Here is a 23,954-nt window from a genome sequence, read left to right on the forward strand (position 1 = left end):
TACCTACACGGGTTACCTAATAGGACTTTTATTGTGTACACGCCTCTTTCCTGTTTTCTGTCTCGGAACACCCAGTCCAGCTGGTCCCTCCATTGCTCTGCAGTCGGCGCATTGTACAGACAATGCATGGCAGTGGACTGAAACAGTCCATTGCGCGAATTTGATGACAATGGCCACAACGCTGTCCAGTCTGGAAGGGTGATTCCTCATGCCCGTGAGTAACATGCTGTTTTTTAAATGCACAGATACGTCAGTTCCTAGTTCCAGACGGACTGCCAGAAAACAGTTTCTGTTTCTGGCTTTGACTTCCAAGACGTCAAATGGTTCGTTGCTGGTCTTTATTAAAGACTCGATGCGTAATTGTAACTGATAGGTGGTGCATTAAGGGTTTTCAGGGCCAAGACGTGGCCAGTGCACGCGCTATCTGCACTGCAAGGCCCTATGCGCAGGCCTGCTATGAGCGCGCGCCAGATGATTTGCAATCATTTCTGAAACGGAAATCCCGCCTTGTGCATAATGATGATATTAATTCATGGGAGAGATGTTTGCGTTGTATAGGACGAAATGCGGAAACGAATCCGGAAACGGATCGCCGTGCCTTTTAACATGCATCTACCCACCTAATGGAGCGATTCGCGCCATGTCGAAGAATCCTTTATGCAGTGACTGATCTCTAATTTATTTAATTTTCCATTCAAAAAGCAGGGGACATATTTGATCTTAATAGGGATCAATATAATGGTTATGCACAGTACTGAAATGAATGAGTTGCACATACATCTTCTGCAGCCGGCTTGAGCTCCGACACAGTGGTACATCCTGAACTGCTCAGTCCTGCCCTTGAAGGACTCGAACATCTGGATTTGCAGTTTTACAGTTATTGTTGTTTTATTATGTTGCAATATTGCATTGTTCAGACAACTAAAAAAGAAATGTAATACAATGTGTGAAGAAAATGATTACTGGACCAGAAGGACGGCTTTGTTGGTTCTGAAGATATTGGATTAGGGTTTTCGACCCTAACACTCTGGATGTCTTTATATAAATCTATATGAGCTGAAACACCGATGCATGTTACAAAAACTTTGCATAAGGGCTTTGACAGCAATTGATGGTTGCAATGTTGTTGTTTTTTTTAGATGGATGGAAGAATAGATGTATAGAGAGAGAGAGAGAGAGAGAGAGAGAGAGAGAGAGAGAGAGAGAGAGAGCACCTAATTAGTCCCAAAGGGAAATTGTAATCTTACAGCAGCCAGACAAACAAAGTGCATGCAACAAGGTGTTGAAGAGGCTAGGTTAAATAAAAGGATCAGGGTGTGTGTGTGTGTGTGTGTGTGTGTGTGTGTGTGTGTGTGTGTGTGTGTGTGTGTGTGTGTGTGAGAGCACCTCGCTCTTTTCCTCTTCTTCACATAGACCTTAAGCTTTCTGGGCTTTTTTTCTGAACAGAAACCACATACTTTGTTCCCATTTTCCTGATTTGTTGTGTATTTGAACCTTATAATTAACACAACAAATGTTAAATATCTACTGAATGTTGGTGCTGGCTGCGTTTCATTCCAGGCAGAATTCATGTGCTTCCTAGCTGTGAATTATACTGGACTGATTTAAAATTCTTCAGTTCTATTAATATGTTAAGCCCCTGCTGATGGGAAGCTTCCACACAGCATGATGCTGCCACCACCAAACCTCACTGTAACTATGGTGTGTTTTGTGGCATGGGTAATTTTTGCCACACATTTGCAGTCACAGATTAAAAACTCCATCTACCCCCAAATCGCAGCTAACCTCACATGCTTCCTGTCAAATGTGGACAGGCGTGCTTTAAGATGGACATTTTTAAGCACTAGCTTCTTTCTTGGCACCCTCCCACACTAGTCAGGCTTGTGCAGCCTTATGCAGTGATATAGTTGACTGGTGCAGCACTACGTCACTCCCAGACACTGATCTCTGTGGCTTCTTCAGAGTGATAGTTGGTTTCTCTGTGGCTTCACTCACAAGTCTCCTTCTTGATAGAGTTCTGACATTCGAAGGAGGCCTTTTTGTGGCAGTGCCGGGGTGGTGTGTTTCAGCTTCCATTTCTTTATGAAATAAAAACAACATATTACAATAATTGCCTTTGAGTTCCAGTGTTTTTAAAAATAAATAATTGGACACTGAAATTTCATTGCACCATTTGTAATTCAGTATTGTGATAATTGGTCAGGGGTCCAGTAATCTGATTAGTTAAGCGTCATCCTAAAATAAGATTTTTTTTTCCTATCCTAAAAAAGTGATGACTGCATTTGGACATCACACTGCTTTACGATAACTGCACACTTGCTCATGCAGTATTGCTTAATTGACCGCCACAACCCCAGTTTTCTATGTTAAATGTTTGTACTTGTGCACATTATGGGTAGCTTTGGTGTAAAAAAAAAAAAAAAAAAAAAAAAGGCTGTCCCATTCAGAGACTAGAAAACACAGCTGATTGTTTTACCAATATTATGCATAGTTTGTTTTTAGTTGGGTTCAGAATGGACAAAAGACTCCTGTGAAGACAAAATTTATGGCTGACCGAACTGTTGATCTAAGTTTGCAATTTATTTTAACTGTGTAGTTCCTTTTTGGCATTTTTTTTCTTCTTTTCTGCGTAATAATGAAGGTGTATTCGAGCAAGTCCTCAAGATGATGGGTTTAGTTGAGGATTGAATTATTTAATCTATTGAACTCACCAGTCTGACAGGGTAAAATAAAACACTGTAATTTCCGGACTATTAAGTGCAAAACCAAATATAAGCCACACACACTGAATTTTACAAAGATTTTTATTTTGAACATAAATAAGCCGCACCTGTCTATAATTGAAACTAATGAACTTTACAAAGGCTTTTATGAAAGACAGTGTCTGTTACATGGCTTGTATCTAAACAGTAGCCTACCAAGAAAGTCATTGTTCACTGTCTTCCTCCTTCCTTTCACAACAATTTTTCCCGTGAGTTTTTCTTTTGGCATCGTCGTGCATTTAAAAATCACCATCGGTGAATCTTTTCTCCCGATGCCATGCAGCTCAGAACACAGGTGAAGTGCGTTTTTTTCATGCCCCGTTGTTTTCAGCGTGACGAATGATTCTCCTTTCCTGTTGACAGTCCGAGTGAGCGGCAGGTCAAACGTCAGAGGAACTTCATCCATATTTATGATGTTGGGCGGGCTGATTCAGTGGAAGCGTGCTCAATTTAATATAAAGAATTTCATTGGTTCACCTGAACCCGTTCGGCATTTTCATTGGTCTAATGTTATGGGGCTGTGAAACCGGGAAAAACCCAGGAAAAATTCATAAATTAGCCGCTTCATTGTTTAAGCCGATTGGTTCAAAGCGTAGGGAAAAAGTAGCGGCTTATAGTCCGGAAAATACGGTAGGTGCTTTTGCCTCTGACCTGTTAAACCCCTTGCTATCAATCATTCACAACAAGTTGATATACACGGACACCAAGGGCAGATTTATGATCAAACAGAAGGAGCAAATTACAATTTACAGTATAACCTACTGATTTAAAACTGAGAAGTTGCAGTAAAATGCGACATGATCCCAGCGTCAGAGCATTATTTACATCATATATGCTGTAGTCAATTGTAAGAAGTGTACTTTTATATTTGCTTTTACATTTGTCAAATCATTTTACAATGCAGCCCAGATTGCCTCTAGCTGTGTTGCAGTGCTTGTGTGCACTTCTATCTGTTCCTAATAGTCACATTACTGTATGTCTTAAGAGGATTTGACAACCAGACATTACGATTAAGAAACGATTCACTGATTAAGTCGAAATTAATGCAATGATTAATTAGTAGTTTTTGATCAATTATTTAACTTCTGCAATAGCTTAAATAGTTGTTTTAAGCTTTTAATATATTAAATAACAAGCAGAAACAGTAGATTATGTATAAATGAAGTAACATGACATGATCACAGAAGTGAAAAACTCCTCTGTATCGAGTAGTGTCAACCGATGGAGTGGATTGGATTTGACAGATTCCCGAAAACAGATAACCGATTAATCACCAATCTGTTTATAAGATGGGCAAAAAAAACCACACGGCGCAAGAAAATAAATGAGATAAACATAAAAATTTAATATATATAAAATATTTTATAATATATATAAAATAATACTCTGGCCTTTGTAAAGACATTTAAAGATTGCCATTTTAAGCATGATTAAGGATTTATATGAAACGGTAACGCTTCGAAGTAGGATTGCTTGTAGCATTAACTGAAATTGATATGCTTTATTTATTGTTTGTTCATTTCAACATTTAATCTCATTGGACTGTAGGTTTAACGATACACAATTTAATCTTGAAACATGTTTACAAGGGTTCTTTTATAATTTATCACCTGAATGTGTTTTAAGTTCTTTGTCTCATGTAAAGCTGAAATCATATATAGTAATTTACATGTAATGGATTTAATGACTCTCTGTCTGCCATGTATATAGCCCTGATGCTAACATGGCGTAAACGCTCAATAAACAAACAATTGATTCAAACATTTACTAATACATTTTTTAAATTGCTAATATTCATTTTCTGATAGCTTTAGTTAATAAACTATGAACCAACATGAATTAGCTGCAGCACCCCGTCTCACATGTCAAAACATATAGCAACAACATACAGCATCAGTGATCCAACTCTAGAGACCGCTCTCATATTGTATATTGACAGTGGACCTTCTCAGCTGCTCAGTGCAGATGCAACCCGGAAAAACTTTAGGTATTGATTTTTGCTGATAATTCCAGCAAATATCGGTGCTGATTATTCGATGATAAAACCGATAAATTGGTCAATATTTATTGAGCTTAAGAAATCATGCACATAACACAGGGAAACTAATATTTTTAAATAGTTGTGTCTTGGCTTACTGGTTGGAAGATACTGTGGCAAATATACAAAATAAATAGTTTTGTTGATCTTACCTTCTTTTTCATATTCTTTAAAATTCTATTAATTAAATAAATATTGCTCATTGATTAAGGATGTATTCGAATTTTAATAAAAAAAAATTGATTGAAAATGATGGGGTTTTTGTGTTACAACAGTCTGTTCTCTCTATTTTTGGTAACCTGTGAAAATTATTAACCAAAGAAAAATAGACCAGTATACTCTATATGGATAAAAGTATGTTGGTATCAGACATTGCTAGCCATATATTGGTCTTCGCCAAAATGTTACAACAAAGTTAGAGGCACAAAATTGTACAGGATGTCTTTGGATGTAGTAGAAGTAAATTTTTCCTTAACTATAACTAGGAGACCCAAACCTGTTCCAACATGGCAATTGCCTTGTACACTAAGTCAGCTTCATGCAAATATGGTTTACATGGGTTGGAGTGGAAGATCTTGGGTAGCCTGCTGTGGACCTCTGGCTTTAACGCAATTGAATATCTTTAGGGATGAATTGGACTGCAACCCAGGGCTCCTCACCCTACATCAGTACCTGATTTTATTAATGCCCTTGTGGCTAAATGAGCACAAATCTCTAAAAGCACCCTTGACTATATATTGGAACAAGTTCCCTGAAGAGTGAAGGTTATTATAACAGCAAATGGGGATTAAATGTAGAATGGAATTTTAAGAAAGCATATATCAATCTTAGGGTCAGACGCCCACAGACTTTTGTCCTTATCGACAAGATCAATCCAAAGATTTCCTTATACAATGAATTTATAATGATGATCTAATCCTTTTTTGCTCATTTTAAATAATAGCTAATGAAAAGAAGCCAGCAAGTATATATATATATTTTTTAGTAAAACTTTAGAACAGTTCACCATTCTTTCTTTATTGATGATATTTTGATTTGCATTTTGCTTTTCTTTTTTAGGAAATCTACAAGAATTGGCATAATTGAGTATACAAGGCTCACTACTGCCTCCCTCTGGCATCCCACAATGCTTGGGCTACAGGAGACAAGACCGGCTGGGACTTCCTCCACAAAATCCTACAGCTGTGTGGCATGCTCAGCCACATTTCATGGTTTAGCATCTCTCTTGGTACATCAAGCCTCTCATGCCAATGAAGTTTCTAGTCCACTAGGGGCTACATCACCTGTTTGCAGTCACTGTGGTGGATTATTTGCAAGCAAAGAACTTCTTGAAAAGCACCAGTGCATGCTATTGCCCCCTCCTGTAACTCAAGATTCACACACACATCAAAGTGAGGAAGGGTTTCAGGAAATAGGTGCTGTTTGTGAGCATAGTAAGGCAGATGAAACAAAACCTTCATCAGAGTTGGACCATAATGCTACTGTAAAAATCGAAGTCATGACAGACGGTAGTCACTCGGATCCTTTTTTTCCTTCTGAGAGCTCTTCCCATGGTACTAAAGAGGCACTTGAACAGAACACACAGACACTTTCCAAAGCTGAGGAAATCGATTGTATATCTACATGTAATGTGGATACTATGCAGCATCCCATCTCACAAGACTATAACGACGGGTCACTACCAACACACCCGTCCAGTCCCATGAGTTTCACAGAAGCACAAAGTGGGTCCTTTAAAAATGAAGCTATACTTGTGGAAAATGATAATGTGAACAATTCTGACAGTGGGGAGTCTCCAGACCAATCAACAGTAAAAGATAAGAACGTTTCACTTCTTAAAATGATAGCCAAGACCTATATGGGCTGTAGACCTCCAACACAAAGCAAGAGGGCTCTGCCACCCCGAAAAGTGTCACCTAGGGCACCTATACAAGTTCCAGCATCAAACACTGAGTGTGCTGGTAATCAGTTAAGACAAAAGGATGAAAAATGCACCCCCAATCAAGAAGACAGGACCTTTTCACAAAAAAACTGTGTTGTAACTATGACCAAGCCTTTATGTCCTGTGGTGGCACTTGAGACTCGTCAAAAGCTTTGTGGGGACAATGTTGACGGTAGATTTCAGTGTGGGGTCTGTCGCCGGGTTTTTCAAAATAAGGACAGCTTAATAATGCATCATGTCTTGCATAAGAAGGAAAGAGTCAAATTTTGTCGTCGTTGTCAACAATTTATCATCAGTGTAATTCCTGTCCCGGATAACCATATCTGTTCTGGCCATGCTGGGACCGCCAACTCTTTCCTCACATTAATGTATCCGCAAAAACTGTTTCGTTGTCATCTGTGTAATCGGAGCTATACAAGGCGCCATAGGTTAAAAACGCATAAATGTATGTGGAAAGCTGCTTTAGCCCAAAAAGATGGCGTAAGCTGCAATACTGGAGAGAGGTCTAATGCAAGAGAACAACTTTTGTCAGTGAAGAAGCCATCAAACTTTGCAAATGTTGCTGTAAACACTATAGCCAGTACCCCTTTAAAGATTGAAGAGAGTGACGAATCATCAAATTCTCTTAAGTCTAAATTTGTTTTGGTGCAGTCAAAAGAGAATGTTAATGAAATGTTAAAAACCGACAATTCCAGTAACTCTTCAACCTCTGAAGCTGCTGGTAGGGCAGGGAGCAACACAAAAGGAAATGAATCATTAGAAGGAGGCCAATGGACTGTACCACTGGATGATGCTGAGATTGACATACTGACTGATGAAGAAAGTTGCAGTAATTTGGACTTGTCCCCCAAGGAAAACACTGATGATGAGGTTATCATTTTAGAGCCGTCTGCTAATTGTGGAACAACAAATTCAACACATTTAATCAGTAAAGACTTTCAGGTGCATGTTTCTGATGGTGGAATAAGGCGCTTTTCCTGTAACAGATGTCAGAAAAGCTATTCTAGGCGTTTTACACTAAATCAGCACCTCGCGATTTGTAGATCAAGGAAAGTAACTGAGCCGAATTCCTTTGGAAAGGTGTCAACTAATATCCATGGGGTGAAGAAAAAGTTTCCATGTCCCCATTGTGGCTCCTCATTTACTCGCAAAGATAATATGAATATGCACAGGAAGAGGTGCCAATCCACAAGGCATCCAAACACTTTGCAGGGAAATAGAATGTTGGACAAGCGGAATCAAGCGGCACAGGAAAACATATTTGTGTTGCCCCCAGTTTCGAAGAGTCAAGTGAGACAGGAGGGAAGTAGTAGTAGTGCTGGAGGTGGAAACTGGGGCATTATGTCATTACCATCTGTGCTTCCCAGAAAAGTGACTTGCGAGTGCAGTGCTAGTTTTACTTGCCCTCGTCTTTTGTTTGAACATCTACAAATGCATGCGATGGAATCTTACATTTGTTCCCAATGTGGTGAGAATTTGCAGTCTTGGGCTGAATTTGAAGCACATCAACAATTACATCAGCCTTGCTCACAACCGAAAGTTGAGGACAAAGGGTCACAGCAGCAATCACTTGTGCAGCTACAACAAGAGCCAAATATTCAGACATCTGTGCAAAATCCAAAAAAGGAGCCTCAAAATCTGTTTAAAACCCGATTCAATCACAGACCCTTCACAGGGCCATATGTTTGCCACAGATGTAGGAAGATCTTTAGATTACGCAAGTCTTTGCTAAGGCACCTCTCACGGAGTTGCAAGGGGGATTCCACAGCTGAAAACAAACACTCTTGTTCCCGCTGTGGCATGACTTTCCAAAACTCTTTAGCGCTTGATCTCCACATGCGTGGTAACACTTGTACCCCTGCTTTCAAACCTCTTTGTTGCCCAGTCTGTAAGCGCTGGTTCAGCAGCCTTGAAGGACTTAAGAGACACTTGTTGTCACACAGCCAAGGAGAAAGTTTGACATGTCAGATTTGTGGTTGCAAATTTTCAAGCCATGCCGCACTCGAGGAGCATAAGCGGAACGTTCATAACACAAGCAAGGATTCTGAGTTACCTACTGTTCAGTCAGCACACATTTCACAAAGCAGCTCGTCTGATGCCTTTCGCTGCCAGATATGTCAACGCAGTTACCCAAAACTCCAATCCCTGAAAGACCATCTAAGGAAGGTTCATAGACCAAAACCTGGCACTTTTGCACCCATGGAATTGTCAAAAGAAATTGTACAACCAAGCCAGATCAAGCAGTTCCAGTGTCAATTTTGTGCTCGCATCTTCCCAGATATTCAGACCCTGAGAAATCACAGGAGGAGGGTCCATCGTCCTGTAGGAGCTGGACTACCGCCTTCAAGAGGAAACCTACAGCAAAGTCATTCCAATCCATTCCAGTGTCAAATCTGTTCACGCACCTATCCTGACATAAGGTCATTGAGAAACCACAGGAGGCGGGTTCATCGCATCCTGGGCGGTCTTGGTCTTGGTCTTGAAATACACAAAGGTTTTACGCATCAACATCAAAGAAGTATTTTTAAATGCCAGATTTGCAATCTCGGTTATCCAGACCTGGGTGCGTTAAATAATCACAAAAGGAGGGAACACTTTATTTTAAAGGATGTACCTGAGTCATTAAAAATGGATGCCACAAATAGGGAACAATCACAGTCAAGTCACAGTGAAGTTTTTCATGTCACAGATCCAAGTGAAGATTTTCAGCCTATTGGATAACTGTGTTTTATGATTTAATGATATGTAGAATGTTAGAAATAACATACTTTGGGACATTTTTGTGCATTCAACTTTGTACAATTTTATTAGAATTTAGAAATGGTGACTGCAATAGATTCCAAAATAATGAATTTGTAAATATGTTGGATACTCATTCTGTTCTCATTTCATCTGTCTGTGGTGTGTGGTATGATCAGTAGAAATGAGACACTAGTAGACTTTTTTTCAATTCTGTCTCTATTTGTTACTGATGGAGACACTTATGTTGGCTATTCATATTTGTTCAATTGGCAGCAGTCAGTTATTTTGTTGAATAAGATTGTCATTGCCAGTTGTTAGCTTGCATTTTAGGTTGTTAACAGTTTTACTGTAATACTGAGGAGTAAAAGCTGCAAGTGTTTAAATGTGGTAATGTGGAAGCATGGCTTCAATGGTAGGTACTGACTTGCCATAAGATTTTTCATTTTATCTTTACACTTAAGTATACCAACAATGGGCCTCATTTATTAAGTTTATTTTCTACAGCAAAAGAGAAATTGGTAATTTTTGGCTTTCGCCGTATTCTTTTTTGCACGTTTCATTGTTAGGCGATGAAACAATTAGCTTGTGCTAAAGATGCTAGCGAGTACATTAGCATGACACGGTTTGCAAAATTACCATGTCCACAATACAGATGTCGCACCTTTTAATAACAAGTTCCTCCCGCTCAGGATTTCTTTCTGGGTCCTCATCAGGTTTTTTTTATTTACTTATTTACATATGCGATAAACCAATAATTGTCACGGTTGACAATTCACTCGATGGTAATGATGTATACCATCATACCGCCCAGCCCTAATAAGAAGTAATCTAAACTTTGCATTTGACAGACTTGATGATGGCATAGATTATTGCATTTTATATCTATGGCATCTGTCAGGAAATAGCATATGGTGGCCATCATGTGAACAGTCACGGATCAGAGCAAATGTGAAAAGGGACAAATTGTGATTGCTAGACAACTGGTGTCAGAGCACCTCCAGAATAGGTCTTCTAGGGTGTTGTTGGTATGCAGTTATTACCTACCAAAAGCTGTCCAAAGAAGGACAACTAGTGAACTAGAAATAAGGTCATGGTTGGTCCAATTTTACAGAGGGCTGTTGTTGCAGAAATTGCTGAAAAGGTAATTGCTGGCTCTTAAAGGAAAGTGTCAGAAAACGGTACATCACTGCAGGGTTGTGTAGCCACAGCCCGGTACGTGTGCCACTGCTGACCACAACTGACACAAGCATTTTACAGTGGGCATGTGAGCATCAGAACTAGACAATGGAGCAATTGAAGAAGGTCCGATTTATCATGCTTTTTTCACGTCATGTGTACACCATCTAATTAAGTAGAGGGATGTTACACCTCTTCATGGCACCAGTATGCTATAATGTCAGTAGCCCTTTCCAGTAGAATTTTGAGCCCTGCCACATCTTATCCTTTTTTTTTTTTGTCAAAAAAAAGTGCTGTTACCTAGGTCATAAATAAAAAAAACGTATTTATTATTAATATTACTATTTAAAAATCTTTTAGTTGATCTAGAGGTGAGTCACAAAACCTAATATTCTCCCTCTATGCTTTCATCCATACCATTTATTTTATGTTCACAGCTCTCTGTGAGAAATTGTGGTCATCATTAATTGGTGGTTTGCATGTACGAGTATAAAATAAACCGACCTTTCCAAAACGTGTAAATCCAGTGTAAACATTGTCTGGTTCTGTTTTTGCAAACTTGGACAACTTTTTAATGAGGCCCATTGAGCTTTTGAAGCAAGGTGGTATATTCCATATAAGAAAAGTCGTGTGTGTGTGTGTGTGTGTAAAGTGAGAGATACCGGTCACCTTCCACAACAGTCCTTTTATTATATTTTGTAAATAATTATGCCTTTTTTAATCTTCCTCACACTCTGACACAGCATTTAAAAATATTCGGTAAGTGCATGCACAACAGAAGAAAAACGTAAATTAGGGTGTAATTTATAATCTGTGTGTTGTGAATGTAGTAAAGTTTGTTTAATGGAAGTGTTTTGGAAATTGTGATCCCATACTGTACAAATAAATACTGTGCCATTGAATGTTTTTAGGTTAACTAAATATTTAAATGTTCAGTTATTCATCTGCTTATTAAACCTTACTAAAACCTTCTGGGAAAAGGCTTTCCACTAGATTTTGGAATGTGAAACTTGGTATTTGTCCATTCTGCCACAAGAGAATTAGTATAGTAAGGAGAACTGGCATGCAGTTGGTGTTCTTTGGCATTCAACACAAAGGTGTTGAGTGTAGTTAATGTCATGACTATGTGCAGGAGTCTCAAGTTTTTCTACATCAGTCTTCCAGGACTTCCAGTGAAGAGAACAGCATTCAAAGACATGCTAGACCACCGTTTGTAGCAACAATTTATTGACATCTTAGATATGGGTATGAGGTTCAGGGCTCCACATACAGTGGGTACGGAAAGTATTCAGACCCCCTTAAATTTTTCACTTTTTGTTATATTGCAGCCATTTGCTAAAATCATTTAAGTTCATTCTTCTTCCTCATGAATGTACACACAGCTCCCCATATTGACAGAAAAACACAGAATTGTTGACATTGTTGCAGATTTATTAAAAAAGAAAAACTAAAATATCACATGGTCCTAAGTATTCAGATCCTTTGCTGTGACACTCATATATTTAACTCAGGTCCTCTCCATTTCTTCTGATCATCCTTGAGATGGTTCTACACCTTCATTTGAGTCCAGAAATGTTTGATTATACTGATTGGACTTGATTAGGAAAGCCACACACCTGTTTATATAAGACCTTACAGATCACAATGCATGTCAGAGCAAATGAGAATCATTAAGGTCAAAGGAACTGCCTGAAGAGCTCAGAGACAGAATTGTGGCAAGGCACAGATCTGGCCAAGGTTCCAAAAAATTTTTTGCTGCACTTAAGGTTTCTAAGAGCACAGTGGCCTCCATAATCCTCAAATGGAAGACGTTTGGGACGACCAGAACCATTCCTAGAGCTGGCCGACCGGCCAAACTGAGCTATCGGGGGAGAAGAGCCTTGGTGAGAGAGGTAAAGAAGAACCCAAAGATCACTGTGGCTGAGCTCCAGAGATGCAGTCGGGAGATGGGAGAAAGTTGTAGAAAGTCAACCATCACTGCAGCCCTTCACCAGTGGGGCTTTATAGCAGAGTGGCCCGACGGAAGCCTCTCCTCAGTGCAGGACACATGAAAACCCGCATGGAGTTCTCCAAGATGGTGAGAAATAAGATTCTCTGGTCTGATGAGACCAAGATAGAACTTTTTGGCCTTAATTCTAAGCGGTATGTGTGGAGAAAACCAGGCACTGCTCATCACCTGTCCAGTACAGTCTCAACAATGAAGCATGGTGGTGGCAGCATCATGCTGTGGGGGTGTTTTTCAGCTGCAGGGACAGGACGACTGATTGCACTCAAGGGAAAGATGAATGTGGCCAAGCACAGGGATATCCTGGACGAAAACCTTCTCCAGAGTGCTTTGGACCTCAGACTGGGCTGAAGGTTTACCTTCCAACAAGACAATGACCCTAAGCACACAGTTAAAATAACGATGTAGTGGCTTCACAACAACTCTGTGACTGTTCTGGAATGGCCCAGCCAGAGCAATGACTTAAACCCAATTGAGCATCTCTGGAGAGACCTAAAAATAGCTGTCCACCAACGTTTACCGTCCAACCTGACAGAACTGGAGAGGATCTGCAAGGAGGAATGGCAGAGGATCCCTGAATCCAGGTGTGAAAAACTTGTTGCATCTTTCCCAAAAAGACTCCTGTCTGTATTAGATCAAAAGGGGGCTTCTACTAAATACTGAGCAAAGGGTCTGAATACTTAGGACCATGTGATATTTCAGTTTTTCTTTTTTAATAAATCTGCAACAGTGTCAAATATTCTGTGTTTTTCTGTCAATATAGGGTGCTATGTGTACATTCATGAGGAAAAGAAATGAACTTAAATGATTTTAGCAAATGGCTGCAAAATAAAAGAGTGAAAAATTTAAGGGGGTCTGAATACTTTCCGTACCCACTGTATATTTGACCATGCCGTGCATGTTGTATATCAGACTTAATTGTATTGATTATCTTTACAGTAGTATATAAAATTCAAGAGGGAAATGTTTAAAATACAGAGCGTGCCAACAGTGTATACCCAATAGCAATGAACACTTAAGTCTTCCATGTCTTTTATACTTAATGTATTATTTATTTATTTTATTGATATCATTCTGTTGGCTAAATTAGAAAGCTGTAAAAATTTTGCATTACAGATAGTAGACAACTGTGTGTTTGCAAAGAATCTGTATGTGTTTGAGATGCATCGGCCCAAAAAGTCAGCGGGAAAATGCCCTGTCTGTCAGATGGCCAGTCCACCCCTGCCTGTCTATAGATATTTTACTATAAAGATTTATAATTATCTTGAAAACTTCAGCCAGCCAGCACCTTTATCAGCTATTTGCTAATGCATCCAATCAAAATATGTAAGAATTAGCACATCTTACCTTGGAGGTCAATCATTTCCCAAAATTCCCAAACTGTCTAAACTGTAATTACATCAGTCTTAGACAACACTATGGCAGTCCAAGAAAAACTTGTAGCAGAACAACACATGATGACTAATTTCTTTGCATTTGTTTAGGACCCTGGCTAAAAAAACTAACAAGAATGTCAATTGAATTGAAATAATTGTAATGAATTGAATTAAATTGATAAATACAGGAGAGACTTTAAACCAACTACTACAGTAGTGCCAACTACTATTCTGGCCGAGGGGGGCTCTCTGAAGAGTGAAGAAAGTGAGCTATGACATTTTGGTATGTCATCTTTTTACCTCATTGTGGAGGATTTTTTAACACCCCCCATGAAGATGGAAAAGAAGAAGATTGGTAAGCAAATCTTGACAGTCACTCAAGTAAGAAAAAAAAATACTTTTGAGTTCTGCACTCGCATTGAAAAAAGTGGATGGAACAAGTCTGCCCTTAAAGCAGCTCATGTGTAAATTAAGGTATATAAACAAATTTGCCCTACACAGTGCTTATCTCCTCCAGATCAGAAAGGGAAATGTGTAGAAGACCGCATTTAGAATCACCTCTGATCATTTTGTATAGTGAACGATGCTTGTTTACGATGAAGCTAATTTTAGAATAAGACCTAAAGCTTCACAGCTTAAACAACATTAAGTTTACCAATGACACAGCTGTGGTGGATCTCAACAACAATTGAGATGTCAGTTTACAGAAAAGATGCAGCAGATCCTGCAGTCTATAGTGAGGACAGCTGAGTACATAATGACCACACACAAAATATACTAACCCTTCAATTTCCTGCCCTCTGGCCAAAAGTACTAAAGCATTCTGGACCTTATCAGGTCTTAGAATTAGATAAATACAACCTTTGATGAACAACACCACAACATATTCAACTGTGTCATTTTTTTTTTTTTTTTTTGCAAAATAAAGCCAAAATGTTATAGCCATATGTGGAAAACTAAGCACATTCCTACTGCTCTTATATGAATTAATGGCTAAGTGGCAGTCGGGTGCTACTAATCAAATGCCCTTAATTAACTGAGCATCAGCAAGTGGGACCGCTTGCTTTACTTCTATAAAAGGCCATATTTAAGCAGTTTATCTTGTTCCTAACCATCAACTAGGGAAGTGTTATTAGACCACTTCAAACTATTCAAATGGCATTATTCTACAGTGTGATACATTATTTACAAGTGGAAAACATTCAAGGAAGTTCCCTTTGAGAATAGAAATTGCATAAAACCCAGGAGTTACATCTTTACAGGCCTTAGTTAGCTTGTTAAAAGTGAAAGTACAGTTATAAAAAGACTAAACAGTTGTGGTTTGTTCCCAGAAGAAAGCCACTTCTCTAAAAAAAAAAAAAATGGCAGAGCAACTTACTGTAGGTTTGCAAAGTTGCATCTGAACACACTACAGGACTAATGTACTTTTGGCAGACAAGACCAAAGTGGAGATGTTTTACCATAATGCACAGTGCTGGTGAAATCCAAACTCAGCATATCAGCACAACCACTTCACACAAACTGTCGAGCACAGTGGTGGAGGGGTGATGTTTAGGGCAAATTTTGCCGCCACAGGACCTGGGCATCTTGCAGTAACTGAGTTGACCATGAACTCCTCCGAATACCAAAGTATTCTAAAGGTCAAAATGTGAGAAAATCTATACGTCAGCAAAAGCTTGGCTGAAACTGGGTCATGCAACAGGACAATGACCCCAAAGCACACCAGCAAATGTACACAAGAATCAAGTTGTTGCAATGGCCCAGTCAAAGTCCAGACCTCAACTCGACTGAAATGCTGTGACAGGACTTTTTTTGTGTGCATAAACAAATGCCTGCAACCCTCAGTGACCTGAAACAATGTTTGCATACTCTGTTATACTGTCATGCACTTACCATTTACTCTACGGCAGCAGCCATACATACATAAAACCAAAGATAGATACAATGCCAAAAAGCACCTCTGTACTTCGACATAAGTCATAATACTCTTGTCAGGCAAAGTCAAGGATTTGACGTTGAAGGACGTATATGGAAAATATGTAGGTTATGTACAACCCGAATTCCTGAAATCTTGGAGATTTTTCAGAGATTTTGAAAATATTTAGCTGGAAGCACATCTAGCAACTAATCAAATTAACTTACATCAGGTCTGTAACATGATTACCTATAAGGATATAAAAGGATATCTTAGAGAGGCAAAGTCTATCAGAAGTAAAGATGGGCAGAGGCTGTGTGAACGAGTGGGTAAAAAGATTGTGGAATACTTTAAAAACAACGTCCTTCAACGTCAAATTGCAAAGGCTTTGCAAACCTCATCATCTACAGTACATAACATCATTGAAAGGTTCAGAGAGACTGTAGAAATCTTGTTGACTAACTTGTTGACTTGTTGACTATCTTGTTGTGTAAGGAACAATTCCGAAGACCCTTGTTGGATGCCCATAGTCCTCGGGCCCTCAGATGACACTGCATCCCTTATCAGCATGATTGTGTCATTGACATTACTAAATGGGCCCAGGAATACTTCCAGAAACCACTGAACATCATCCAAAATCACTCTCGTGTCCTGTTGGCCGAGGCTCATTTAAAATAGACTGTTTTAAATTGGAAAAGTGTTCAGACGAGTCCAAATTTAACATTCTTGTTAAAATTCACTGACGGCGTGCCCTCCGGACTAAAGAAGAAGGAGGCCTTCCAGCGTTTTTAGCGTTAGGTTAAAAAAACAGCATCTCTGATGGTATGGGGGTGCATAAGTCCTTACGGTATGTGTACCTTGCATATTTTGGAAGGCACTATGATTGCTAAAAGGTATATAAAGGTTTTAGAGCAACATTTGCTCCCCTCCAGATGACATCTTTTTCAGGGAAAGTCACAATGCAATGAAAACAATTTCAATACAAAACCACATACTGGTACATACTATTACAACAGCATGGCTTCGTAGTAGAAGAGTCTGGGTGCTGAATTGGCCTGTCATTGCCGCATCATTAAACAAAAAAAGACGAACACGAAACTCATTAGCAGCTGGAAACCTATATAAGGCAAGAATGGGACCAAATTCCAACAGCAGCTGGTATGTGGACACAGAATACAGAATACAGCCTCTATGTGCTGCCATGTCAATCTAAACTGCCCAGGGCCTTCATAATCATTAGTGCTGGCTGATGTACCTTAGAATATATTAGAAATGAGTCTGTTTCTTTAACCAATCAGATTTCAAATTTGCCTCACAGGGACAGCTAGCTGGCCCAGAATAGCGTCGGCATTTCTTTCTCCTCTTATTGGTTGGTCAGAGTAAAACTGTTACAGAGCAAAAGACGTCTGTAGCACTCTGCACACATTAATACATCTAAGTTAGACTTTTTTTATGCCCAAAATGGCTGACGAAGAAAGAGAAATTGATTTAGTCACGGACGTCCAAAAAATCAATTTTTTAAGGCAGTCTTTTCCAGAAAAGCTAGACATCGTGAGCAGAGGTCGGCCAACCCCGAAGCTAGCTAGCTTCTCTCAGCGCGGGAAAGGTTTTGTTCACCACTTCCAGACGAGTGAATACGAGCCGTACCACTGGCTTACAGCCTCTGAGGAGCAGTGCAAACTATATGTGTATGCATTATGAGTCTGCATCTCTGGTGAGTAGGTTGTATTTGATTTTATTATTTATGTTATTAGCAGTGTTGGGGGTAACGCGTTACAAGTAACGTGCGTTACGTAATAATATTACTTTTCTGGAGTAACGAGTAAACTTTATAAATTTACACATTAATATCTGAGTTACTTTTATAAAAAAGTAATGCGAGTTACTTTTCAGTTAAATTATTTTGCATAAAAAAATAAATACTGAATTAAAATGAACGTAGTCACGTAGAATCGCGCATTTAGACGTGCGAGCAGCGGAAACAGAAGCTGGTCAGAAGCGGAGATGGCAAACCAGAGCATTACATTACTGTGATGGAAGTATTCTTATTATTTTGAAATAGTCGAGGAAAAGGAGAAAGGAATAATGGTTAAGTGTAGATTATGTGTTGGTGAAAAGCTCTTGTCAACTGCTAAAAATACCACTTAAAAAAAAAAAAAAACATCTGCATGCAAAGCACAGCACTACAGATCGCAGCGGAGAAAGAGAGTTAATTCACAGCTCATTTGCTCTTTGTGGGAAGATAAACTGCCACGGTCACTGATAATAGCGCAAACTTTGTAAAAGCGTTCAGAATGTTTCAACCTGATGATGAAGCAGAGAATGATGTAGACGAGGACGAGGTCATATTTACGGAATTGCACGATGTTTTACGTGATGACAGCGAAAGGTATGTTCTCCCTCCACATCACCGGTGTGCAGCCCACACCCTTAACCTTATATACACGAACGATAGTTACATTGCTGACGGCGAAGGCAGATTGCAAAGCAGTGTACAGAAGTGCGACTGGAAAGTGTTCAGCCTTGTGGTCAAAATTTAGTCGATCATCTTATTGTTGTTCTCTGAGAAGTTATTAAGCATTTTAAATGTTTAAGACATGTCTTTTGCCCTAATATAACGTATTTCTTAATGGAAACTATCTATATTACACCTGTTACACCTGTAAGGCGTGAAAGAAATACAAGTAACGCAAAAGTAACGCAAAAGTAATATAACGCATTTCTTTCCATAACAAGTAACTAAGTAACGTAATTAGTTACTTTTTGGGGAGTAACTCAATATTGTAATGCATTACTTTTAAAAGTAACTTTGCCCAACACTGGTTATTAGACAAATATTGAATTTGAACTGCTCCAGATGATGTAGGTGGCACAGTTGCTGTTGTAGTGTAGAGGTTTGGAGCTTGCTTCAGTAAAATGATATTCACCCTCCATATGTGAAATTCCTCTCTCTCTGTAATGCCATGCATTGATAGATTGCGTTTTTGTATTGTATTGATGGTTTCTATAATTGTGTTGTGATAGTGGTGGTATTAAGAGGTGAATTAAGTCGGGTAAGTCCTAAGTAAAGGCCCAGGTACCAAATGCACGGCCCGCCACTGCATGCACTAGATTCTTAAAAGGTCTTTTCCAGGCATGCATCTACATATTAAAACCTAAAATGTGTGGTTCCATAAAAGGAAAAGGAATCACAAAGCAACTCTAGATGATTTTCTAGTTTTAAATGCACTTCCTCAAAGGGTTACTTTATAGTCCATAATAGATTTGTGAGTAAATGAATAGATGAGTGAGTGAGTGAGTAAGTATATGATTAGGTGAGTGAGTGAGTGAGTGAGTAAGTGAGTGAGTATATGATTGATTGAGTGAGTGAGTGAGTGAGTGAGTGAGTGAGTGAGTGAGTGAGTGAGTGAGTGAGTGAGTGAGTGAGTGAGTGAGTGAGTGAGTATATAATTGATTGAGTGAGTATATGATTGATTGATTGAGTGAGTGAGTGAGTATATGATTGATTGAGTATATGATTGATTGAGTGAGTGAGTGAGTGAGTGAGTAAGTATATGATTGATTGAGTGAGTGAGTATATGATTGATTGAGTGAGTGAGTGAGTAGATGATTGATTGATTGAGTGAGTGAGTGAGTGAGTATATGATTGATTGAGTGAGTATATGATTGATTGAGTGAGTGAGTAGATGATTGATTGAGTGAGTGAGTATATGATTGATTGAGTGAGTGAGTATATGATTGATTGAGTGAGTAGATGATTGATTGAGTGAGTATATGATTGATTGAGTGAGTGAGTGAGTGAGTGAGTATATGATTGAGTGAGTGAGTGAGTTGATGATTGAGTGAATGAGTGAGTATATGATTTAGTGAGTATATGACTGAGTGAGTGAGTGAGTATATGATTTAGTGAGTATATGACTGAGTGAGTGAGTAGATGAGTGAGTATATGATTTAGTAAGTATATGCTTGAGTGAGTGAGTAAATGTAATCTTTATTAAGACGTGTTTTGTATATGATCATTAGACGCCACAACGTGTTCAAGTCAAGCGTGTATTTCTGGCTGTCAATCACCTCTCGGTCACGCGCTGCTAAATATAATCCAATAACTTTTATAAAACACATAAATAATAATAAGCAGAATATGAAGATAGACAGTAATGTGGCGAGGATTATAATGTCCTTCTTGTTTAAATGAAGCTGTTTAGATTTAAACATTTGTACTAATTTGGACTGTTTCAGAGGCAGGATGCAGCCTTACAGTCCCTCAGTCCCAAACCTCCTGCTGTGTGCTGATCGCCCTGATAAGGCACCACTTTCTACTTTACTTTACTTTTTTAGTCTTTTTTTTTTTTTTTTAAGAATCAGCAGGTACCAAAGAAACAAACATCTGAAATATTATGAACATTCCATTTTATCCTAGTCAACGGCGATTACGACTGAAATCACTGCTTTTATTCTAACTTCCGTTTTAATAACAAAATAAAAGTCAAACTTTTAGAGAGGTCTAATAGTTGTTTATAATTTAATAGTTTATAAATATAAATTATCGAATAGATTATAATATAATCTATTATATAATATGATAATAGATTATAATATAATCTAATATCTTATATATTATATAAAGCCAAAAATAAATAAACAGCATATTAAGTGATATTTGCTTTAATAAGTATATTCACTTGTATTTCCAAGCGGCACAAAATGTTTTAAACTGGAAACAACAGAGCGATGCACAGCCTACAAATTAGGACCAACTTAAACAAACAGATGTAGCTGCTTTATAAAGCAGATGAAATAAACTGTGCAGTGTTTTAATCACATTTTTTCTCATGTGTGGTTCTTGTGATGCAAGAAAGGAAAACGTACTACTCTGACGTATTGGTTGTGAGGTACTTATGTGTCTATCAACTGTATAGAACATTTCCAAATGCATTTTGGACTTAATTACTTATTAATTCATTCATTCATTAATATTTAATTTCAACCTCAAAACCTTGTGCGGTAAGAAAGTCTTTGGACAGGATCTTTTACACCAGCTGTCTACATTTTTATTCTACCCACCAGAAAATCTGTGGATTATCTTATATATATATATATATATATATATATATATATATATATATATATATATATATATATATATATATATATATATATATATATATATACTGTAATAGCCTTCATATTTATTCACTTTACATATGCTTAAATATTTATCACATGCTGTAAATATGCTATCTATCTATCTATCTATCTATCTATCTATCTATCTATCTATCTATCTATCTATCTATCTATCTATCTATCTATCTATATGTCATTAGGTACTTTTATGGAATTTGGCAAGCACCCATATGCAAAGGGTCTTACAATTATCTCATTTATATAGTGGAGCAGTTAAGGGTTAAGGGCCTCGCTCAAGGGCCCAGCAGTGGGCAGTTTGGTGGAGCTTGGATTTGATCTCCCTAGTTTAGCAGTCTTATGTCTTTGCTGCTGAGCTGCAACTGATCTATCACTAAAGCTGCACTCACTGGCCAAATAATCAGCTACACCTATAGGGTTAATTATTAGGTCTACAATTACCACCATTTTTTTATTATTATTATTTTAATGTTAAGATTTTTTTCATTTTCCATTTACACCATTCTGCAATAGGACCACCAATAAACACATCATTTTTGGCTGGTGGACGTTCTCAGGACAGCACTGAGACTTAAATGACTTTGTGTGTGTGCGTGTGGCACCTGGTATGAATGTATCAGGTATTGTGTTTTTCAATTTTCTAGGCATGACATTTATCATAAGTAACTTGTTGGTACAAGTCATTTTTGAGCACATAATCAAAAATCTGATATATTAAGACTCCAGTCCCAGAAGTCTACAGGATTACAGAGTTCGGATTTCTGCCTTAACACATCCAACATGATTCAGTTGATGAATTCAGTTTATTTGAATGGTGCTAACACTAATCTAACAAATGACACTGTCCCAAAGCCTTACCAATGAACCAGTTACCAATGGTTAAATGTTAGATTTGGGAAATCACAAAACTCTGTAGGGCTGCATTATCAGTGCAAATAAGATGTGGAAGTGATAGCTGAAGCCATTAACCTCTGATTGGAAGGTTGTTCAAATCCCAGCACCACCGAGCTGCCTCTGTTAGACTTTTGGGCCAAACCCTTAACCTCAAACTGCTCGATTGTGAGAAAAATGTATAACTGGATAAGAGTGTCATGCCATAAGTGTAAAAAAAAAAGGGAAAAGTACATGATTGACACTATTGTTTAGAATATTTGTTTGGTGATTTCTCAAGCCAGCAGTAAAATCTCAGCACGGCTGATCTTCCTGCTATACTTGTGCAAACATCACACTCCGGTCATGTCCCATGTCCCTGTCAGTGCCAATGCTGTGCAATTAGATATGTAGATATAGATATATATATATATTAATACAGTCAAATCAAGTCAAGTTTATTTGTATAGCGCTTTTCACAACAGACATTGTCTCAAAGCAGCTTTACAGAAAACAACAGTGAAGGTGAATGGTGTGCGTTTGTCCCTGATGAGCAAGCCGTGGCGACAGTGGCAAGGAAAAACTCCCTTAGATGATATGAGGAAGAAACCTTGAGAGGAACCAGACTCAAAGGGGAACCCATCCTCATATGGGTGACATCAAGAGTTTGATCATAAATCTTTCAACAATACAGAACACTGGAGAGAGAGAACTAACATGAGTACTGTAGTATAAGATTATAAGTGAATGTTCTTTCTACAGTCTTTGGTATAAATAGCTCAACATTTGTGATCATCATAGATCCAGCATCAGCTTCTCCATGCCAGGGCCTTTAAACACTCGGCATCTACTTCTCCATGATCATCCATTGGTCCATAATCTTCACGAGGTAGGACGTGACTGGAGCTGGCCAAACCTTAGGATGCCTCGGGATGGGGAGAGAAAGAGAAGCAGTGGAGAGGAATTAGCGTAGCTGCTGTTCATGATATTAACAGCACAAGTTGATAATGTGCATGTGATCATATATTCTGGAGCACAAGGTTGTGATGTGATGTGTGTGATGTGTGTTATGTGTAGGCTTTGCTAAAAAGATATGTTTTTAATCTACACTTAAACTGGGAGAGTGTATCTGAACCCCGAACACTGTCAGGAAGACTATTCCAGAGTTTAGGAGCTAAATGTGAAAATGATCTACCGCCTTTAGTGGACTTTGCTATTCTAGGAACTACTAGAAGCCCAGAGTTTTGAGATCTCAGGGAGCGTGACGGATTGTAGCGTGTTAAAAGACTGAAGAGATACATGGGAGCGAAACCATTTAGTGCTTTATAAGTGAGTAGCAGTAGTTTGTAGTCTATTCAAAACTTAACAGGAAGCCAATGTAGGGACGATAAGATTGGGGTTATATGATCATATTTTCTTGACCTAGTAAGAACTCTTGCTGCCGCATTCTGAACTAACTGAAGCTTGTTTATTAATGATGCAGGACATCCACCTAGTAATGCATTACAGTAGTCTATTCTAGAGGTCATAAACGCATGGACGAGCTTCTCTGCATCAGATATAGATAACATATTTCTTAGCTTAGAAATATTTCTAAGGTGAAAGAAGGCTGTTTTTGTAACTTGATTGATGTGATTTTTAAAAGATAAGTTGCTGTCTAAAATAACTCCCAGGTCTTTTACCGTTGAACTAGTAGTTACAGAACAACCGTCTAAATGCAGGCTGAGATGCTGGAGCTTCTGTGTACTATTTTTTTGGGCCGATGAGCAAAATCTCCGTTTTATCAGAATTTAATAGCAGAAAGTTATGGGTCATCCAATCTCTTATTTCTTCAACACACTCAGTTATGCGAGCTAATTGAGCTGTATCGCCTGGTTTGGATAAAATATATAGCTGGGTATCATCAGCATAACAATGGAAGCTAATTCCATGCCTTCTAATAATATTTCCTAACGGAAGCATGTATATTGTGAAAAGCAGGGG

The 23,954-nt window shown here is 38.4% G+C and overlaps 1 protein-coding gene and 1 long non-coding RNA gene across 2 annotated transcripts in view; both read left to right on the forward strand.

The window, feature by feature from the left end:
* Positions 1 to 72: 72 nt before the first annotated feature.
* LOC310723348 (uncharacterized protein) lies at positions 73 to 9,965 on the forward strand. Its single transcript, XM_083536251.1, has 2 exons — positions 73 to 214; positions 5,860 to 9,965. The coding sequence occupies exon 2, from the start codon at positions 5,927 to 5,929 to the stop codon at positions 9,461 to 9,463; it is 3,537 nt and encodes a 1,178-aa protein (XP_083392377.1). The 5' UTR covers positions 73 to 214; positions 5,860 to 5,926; the 3' UTR covers positions 9,464 to 9,965.
* Positions 102 to 23,954, forward strand: part of LOC310725592 — a 118,085-nt gene continuing 94,232 nt past the window's right edge. The window contains exons 1-3 of the long non-coding RNA XR_014533439.1: positions 102 to 1,330; positions 1,382 to 1,997; positions 2,246 to 3,392. This is a non-coding gene — a long non-coding RNA (uncharacterized lncRNA). The remainder of the gene's footprint in view (positions 1,331 to 1,381; positions 1,998 to 2,245; positions 3,393 to 23,954) is intronic.

This window comes from Silurus aristotelis (assembly GCF_946808225.1).
Source record: "Silurus aristotelis genome assembly, chromosome: 1".
Taxonomy (NCBI): Eukaryota; Metazoa; Chordata; class Actinopteri; order Siluriformes; family Siluridae; genus Silurus; species Silurus aristotelis.